General features: G+C 49.2%; 1 protein-coding gene across 1 annotated transcript; it reads left to right on the forward strand.

Moving 5' to 3' along the window:
- The first annotated feature begins 1,141 nt into the window (after positions 1 to 1,141).
- On the forward strand, positions 1,142 to 4,143 carry LOC102756174 (chromosome unknown open reading frame, human C17orf47). The gene is made up of 4 exons (XM_015559062.1): positions 1,142 to 1,877; positions 2,598 to 3,247; positions 3,323 to 3,416; positions 4,076 to 4,143. The coding sequence occupies exons 1-4, from the start codon at positions 1,142 to 1,144 to the stop codon at positions 4,141 to 4,143; spliced, it is 1,548 nt and encodes a 515-aa protein (XP_015414548.1).
- The last annotated feature ends 2,296 nt before the right edge of the window (positions 4,144 to 6,439 follow it).

Genomic DNA, 6,439 nt, shown 5'->3' on the forward strand with positions numbered 1-6,439 from the left:
TATATATATAGTGACTAGCCTAGGGTTTTACATTCTAAGGTTTTGTATCAGTAGCTCAAAGTTTCTCAATCTATTGAGATCCCCACTACCTAAAAATGTGTGGTTTTTGTTTCATCTTTGTCTCTAGGCTGAATGTAAAGATCCAGAAACAATGAATCTGACCATATCAGAACTGTGATGACCCTTCAGAGTCAATAGGGAAATAGAGGTTGGATATGGTAGGGTCTGTGTCAGAAAGAGAGAGAGACAGACAAAGACACAAAGAGAAACTTGTGAAAGGGAAAGATGAGTCTTGCTTATCCAACATAGATATTCAAGTTGGAAAGTCACTCTTCAAATAAAGAAAGAACCAGAGGTCCAGCTGATCAGGATAGCTAAGAGAAGGATCGTGAGAAAGGGCACTAGCATTGTGCAATGCCCACCTACCAGTCAGTGGTTTCTAGATGAAGAAACCAAGGCTCAGGCAAGCCAAGTAACTTGTGCACAAGTAGCCACTTATGACTGAAACCAATAAATAACTCCAAATCCCTTCTGCAAATCCTACCCTTACTCCTGAGCCAAGAATGTGAGAATTTATGACCTTGAATTTTTACCCCTGGGTCAACCAAACCACCCACAAAACCTAGAAAAGGTTGTACTCTATATTTTTTACTTGTATACAGTGTAGTTCCAAACCAAACTGGGACAAATTTGGACCTTGCACCTATGATAAGACTGGGGTTAACACAGCATGATTCATTGAATAGCCTTGCCTTGGATGAGTCTCTGGGAATTTATGGAATCTCAGGAGAGTAGGGGAGGGCATGGAGCTTTCCTATACACCAGGAAATCCTGATTTTGCTAAGAATTTAGTCAAAGCCTTGCTGATGTCAACTCCAAAGACATCGAGTTTCCTTGCAGTCACTGCTTGAGATTCGCTGAAGAATTGTGGCTGTTTGCCAGGATGTTTAATAGGAAGCTCCTTCCTTTGTGACATCACCAGGCAGGTAGCTAAGGAGACACTCTTAGAACAACAGCCACTTTTGTGGGAGTGCAAGAACAGCTTTTAAAACTGAGGGTACAAAATCAGGCTTCATTAGGATCCTGAATCCAAGCCAGCCGGTAAAATATGGGTTCTACCCAGAGGGGCACCACCTATCAAATGGTCAAGACAAATAAAACTGGGACTAAGGTAATAGTTTCAACACAGAAAGGGGCTGAGATAACCAGCACAACCCCTCATCAGGGACGTGGGTCCATTGCTGCCTCAACCCATCGAAGTGCTGTAATCACCATGAGCCCTCCTATCCATCGAAGATCAGAACCCGGGCATACCGTCATTCCCAGAGACGATCATCGCTTTAGCCTCCCAGGAAGCAGCTTCACTGGAGCACCCATCTCTAGAGGAACTGAGAGTCGATCAAAATCAGATGCATATCACCATTCCTCTCTTCACCGAAAGATCCAGCAAACTCAGCCATCATCTTCCTATGCTGTTCATGTGCAGCGGGCTAGTAGTCCTCACAAAGAGGAATCCCCACGAAAAAGGGCTGAGAGCAAGGGAGGGCATGACATGAACCGTTACTCGACCACAAATGTCAAATCCTCTCGCCGGTTGAGTTTTGTAGACCAGAAGGATAATATACAAACCTTACCAGAAGACCCACCCTCCAAGGTCCAGAACCCACAAGGGGTCAGAGTTCCCCGTAGGCCTTTGATTTGCCCAAAGGATGAAGCAGTCCAAACTGAGCCCACCAGAAAGAGTATAACTGTTATTGAGAAAAGATCTCCAAGGAAAGCCTCCAGCCCGGAACGCAGCTCTAGCCGCCCTTTTGCAGACCCTCGGACAGCTCAGAGAAGGACCCCGGACCAAGAGTCTGAGACCAGTCCTTACAGCCGCACCTATATAGACCCTCGGACAGCTCAGAGAAGGACCCCGGACCAAGAGTCGGAGACGAATCCTTACAGCCGCACCTATGTAGACCCTCGGACAGCTCAGAGAAGGATCCCTGACCAGGAGACTGAAACGAATTATTACAGCCGCACCTATGCAGACCCTCGGACAGCTCAGAGAAGGATCCCTGACCAGGAGTCTGAAACGAATTATTACAGCCGCACCTATGCAGACCCTCGAACAGCTCAGAGAAGGATCCCTGACCAGGAGACTGAAACGAATTATTACAGCCGCACCTATGCAGACCCTCGGACAGCTCAGAGAAGGACCCTGGACCAAGAGTCTGAAACGTATTATTACACCCACACTTACACAGACCCTCAGACAGCTCAGAGAAGGATCCCTGACCAAGAGTCTGAGATGAATTATTACAGCCGCACCTATGCAGACCCTCGAACAGCTCAGAGAAGGATCCCTGACCAGGAGACTGAAACGAATTATTACAGCCGCACCTATGCAGACCCTCGGACAGCTCAGAGAAGGATCTCTGACCAGGAGGCTGAGACGAATTATTACAGCCGCACCTATGCAGACCCTCGGACAGCTCAGAGAAGGACCGTGGACCAAGAGTCTGAGACGAATCATTACAGCTGCACTTATGCAGACCCTCGGACAGCTCAGAGAAGGATCCCTGACCAAGATTATGAAATGGGTCACTACAACTCAATTTATATAGAACCCAAGCCCTTGCACAGGAACAAGAACGTGGAACCATCCCTCAGACTCTCTATCCTTAAAGATTTGGATGGCGGACACCGAGTTTCTATGCGTGAACCTATCCATAAGCAGTCTGCCTACACTGAAACGAAGCCCTCCCCAAAAGTCTTGATGTCATCAGAAGTGGAGGCCAACATGAAGTCCCCAATGCGAGGAGATAACGAGGTCAGCCGCAGAGTCACCATATACTCAGGAGTACAGCCAGCGCAGCCAGCTCACCACGTGACAGCTCGGACAGTGTCTGAGAGCCCCCCCAAACCTCCTGAGCCTGTCAGTAAGCAGCGTACCCCCAAACCCTCAGAAAATGTCTACACGTCCCCAGAACCCTCCCCAAGTCACTCTGCTCATGCGAAAATGGAACTGACCCCTCGGCCCCTACCCCCTCGGTCCTTACCTAAGTATGGGCCTGACTGCTCATGGTGGCCCTTACTCAATCCTGACATTGAAATGCCTCAAAGCCGGCCAACAACACCTGATTTGGAGCCTAAATCCCCGCTTCCTGCAGACTATTCATTGTCCTTTTTTGAAATGGACTCAAGCCCTTTCTGTGACGATGTGCTGCTCCAGCGAGAGAAGGCAAGTCCATCACCACCACCGGCACCAGCAACATCACCACCACCACCACCACCACCACCACCATCAGTGTTGTGCTGATAACTACAATCAGCAAAGGAGCCTCCAAGCTGGGCACCATTGAGGGAAGTGCCACAGGCTCCCAAGCACACCTCCAAACAACCCATTCAAAGGTTTAGTGCTTTCTTCTTGGGTATGTGAAGAAGCAGACTACCCAGGTGCAACCCCAATTTAGTGAGGTGGGACATGGCAGGGAAGGCCCCCCTCTTCATTCTGGGCCTTAGAGCTACTCTCCTGCCAGTGCCAAAGCTAGACCCATCCTTGAGCCCATTGCTCCATTCCTTCCCCGCCAGCTTCTCTGAGCTCCAAGCTAATGACATCGATGACGATGCTTGAGTCGGCGTCAGGCATTGACTCTTCCGGGCAACGCGCTTAACCTTTCAATGGAAGGTAGTAGAGAGCGGTTTGCAGGGTGGGGAAGCTGCTTCCTGAGAGTGGACATGAAGTACTGAGTTGGGGTGAGGGCTGGTAAGAGCTAGTAAAGAGAATAAGGTCCTCTAGTAAATATCCTGGGAACCAAGGTGAGGCACAGGTGAGCCTTCCGAGAGGGGCAAGGCATTAACAGTGGCACAGAGGCTGGGAGAAAAGGGAGAGGGAGAGTCTATTTAGCCCTAGACAGGGGGAGCTTCTTGGAGAGCTCCTTCTTCTTGGTGGAGAAATGTGGAGCTAGAAAGGGAGATGTGAAGTAGCGAGGGGCAGGGAGTATGCATCCCAGAGACAGAGAGAGAGAGAGAGAGAGAGAGAGAGAGAGAGAGAGAGGGAGAGAAACATACCAATCTGTGTTACTTTCAGATGTCTCTGAGGAAATGTTCAATCGTGTCATCTGGTGGCTAAAAGGTCTGTGCTTTTCCCTCCCATAGTTCATTGTGGGGGTTTGGGGGGCAGGAGGACAGGTGGGAGGGTAGCCTTGATGAATGTACAGAGCTAGGTCTGTTAGGACATGGTGCATGCTGGGGCTTTGACTTGAAGGAACAGAGGAACTTCTTATCTTGCCACCATTAGTTATTCCTTTGGGACTTTGAACCTTTTTCATGATCAAGAGTTTCCTTATAATGGGAAGTAGTCGCCGGAGAATAGTAGGCATGGAGATGTAAGCCCATGGCCTGTCAGCTTAGCTGATGTTACCTATCATGCGATAAAGAAACACCCCCCCCCAAAAAAAAAAAAACAACTTGCCTGCTTCACAGTCTAACTCAGGGCTGACCCCACACTGATTCAGGTTGGGGATGGTCTCATGTGTGTCTCTGGTTCCTCAGAACCCTATTCACACCCCTATTCCAGGGCCTGGGAGGTCCTTATTGGCTGCTGCCCAGAAGGATCTCCAGGGATGCTTGGGTTTCGCCTTGAGGGGTCAGTGGGTCCTACAGCCAACTTTAAAGTCCTAAGAGAAGTGCCTTTAGGGCCTGTGACCCTCCTGACTCCCCTTGTATCTTGACTTCTGTGGTGGGAGGGAACGTAAGGACCAGCCCTTAAACGTGAATCTTAGCGGCAAGGAGTTTCTGCTACAAGGATTGTGGTCCAAAATATGCTCCAGCCCCATGAGCATGAGGGAGGCCAGGGCTCTGAATCAGGAAGTTCCTAGGGAAGAGAGAGCCCTGGGAATGCAGTGCGATACCAACCGGCATGAGCCCTCCGCAGAGAAGGGCAGCCCTACCTCACAGCAAAGCTCCGTGAAGTAAAGGTTTAGTAGAGTATGGATTCTGAAGTCATTATTATTGGGTTTGAGCCCCGTGTCCACTATTTTCTTTTTTTAATCTTGATTGTTGAAAGTATTATATATGTCCCCTTTCCCCCCATTAACCTCTTCCCCTCCCTCCCAACAACTCTTTTCTAACTACGACATTGGGTAAGTGTTTGACCTCTCTAATCATTCCTTTTCCCCATCTGTTAATGGGAACAATGGCTTCCTTTTAGAGTTCTTATGAAGACTGACCAAGCTATGACATGTAAAACACTTAGCGTGGTATGATGTCTGGCAATGGTGAGCACTCAGCAAATGCTAGCTGTTGTCATTTGGGCCACTTGCACTAGGAGGGGACTTGGGCCAGGTAATGACCGAGTCCACTGCACATCTTCAGTAAAATTCTCTTTTTCCCTTCCTGTTGGCACTCTCTGATTTCCATTTGCTGCCCACTGGGAATGCCTGGCCTCTACATCTCCATTATGACAGATGAGGAGGTAAGAATACCCCTAGGAAGTTACTTTTGGTAACTTCCTGTGCTCTCCCTACCCAAGTCCCTGTCTCACCCTCTAATGAAAGCTGCTCCCTATTGTTGGTCAGGTGTTTGCTGCACAAGGGCACCTGGCAGAGCAGGCAAGTGGGGCCTAAAATCTAGCCTGCATTCCACTTGCCAAGTTGTAAATTGCCCAGAGGGGAATTTACAGCCCTGGAGAGAAAGGGTAGAAACCTGCTGGCAAGTGATGAATCCTGCCAAGCGTCCTGTGGGAAGGCTGTCTGGGAAGCCATAGGTTGAATTGGTCCCTACTTGGCTCTCCCCTCTACAGCCTAGGGCACTCCAGAAAGGGGACGCTTTTCTGGGTTACACACTATTTGAGTCCTCACCTTGGAGAGCCACAAGGTGAACTCTGCTCTCAGCAGCCCTGTGTCCTGAATTTGGCAGTGTCCTGATTTCATAGTGCATTGTTCCCCTAAGTACTTTAGTTCTTCTTGGCCCATGTTTGATAAGATAGCCCAAGCTCTTCTTACCTCCATTCTCTCTCATCTCTCTCTCTCTTCCCCAAAGCCTAGCATGGACTCTAATGGGTCTCATCTACGGGCTAGCCCAGGATGGACAGTTGACTACTACATATGAAGAACAAGGGGCGGGGGGCAGGACAGCCTGAGCTCAGATAACGGAACAGCTGCAGCGGAGGTGCCAGAAATGTGGCTGCCACCCCCTCTGCCATGGCTTCTTATCCAGCCCTGCTCCCTGAGCTCAGCTGTGGGTGGGAGCAGCTACTTTTAGAGATTATTTCAATGCAAGACAGTAAATCCTTCTCTTCCTTCCTTTCTCTCTCCCTTCCTTCCACAAACAATTTTTATTCAGATGCCTAGCACTCTTCTAGGCACTACTGGGGGAAGCATTGAAGCCCCATAGCACACACATTCTTTGGCCTTGAAAAACTTACCATCTGGATGGGGAGATAAGAGGTGGA

The sequence above is a fragment of the Myotis davidii genome, unplaced genomic scaffold (assembly GCF_000327345.1).
Source record: "Myotis davidii unplaced genomic scaffold, ASM32734v1 scaffold993, whole genome shotgun sequence".
Lineage (NCBI taxonomy): Eukaryota > Metazoa > Chordata > Mammalia > Chiroptera > Vespertilionidae > Myotis > Myotis davidii.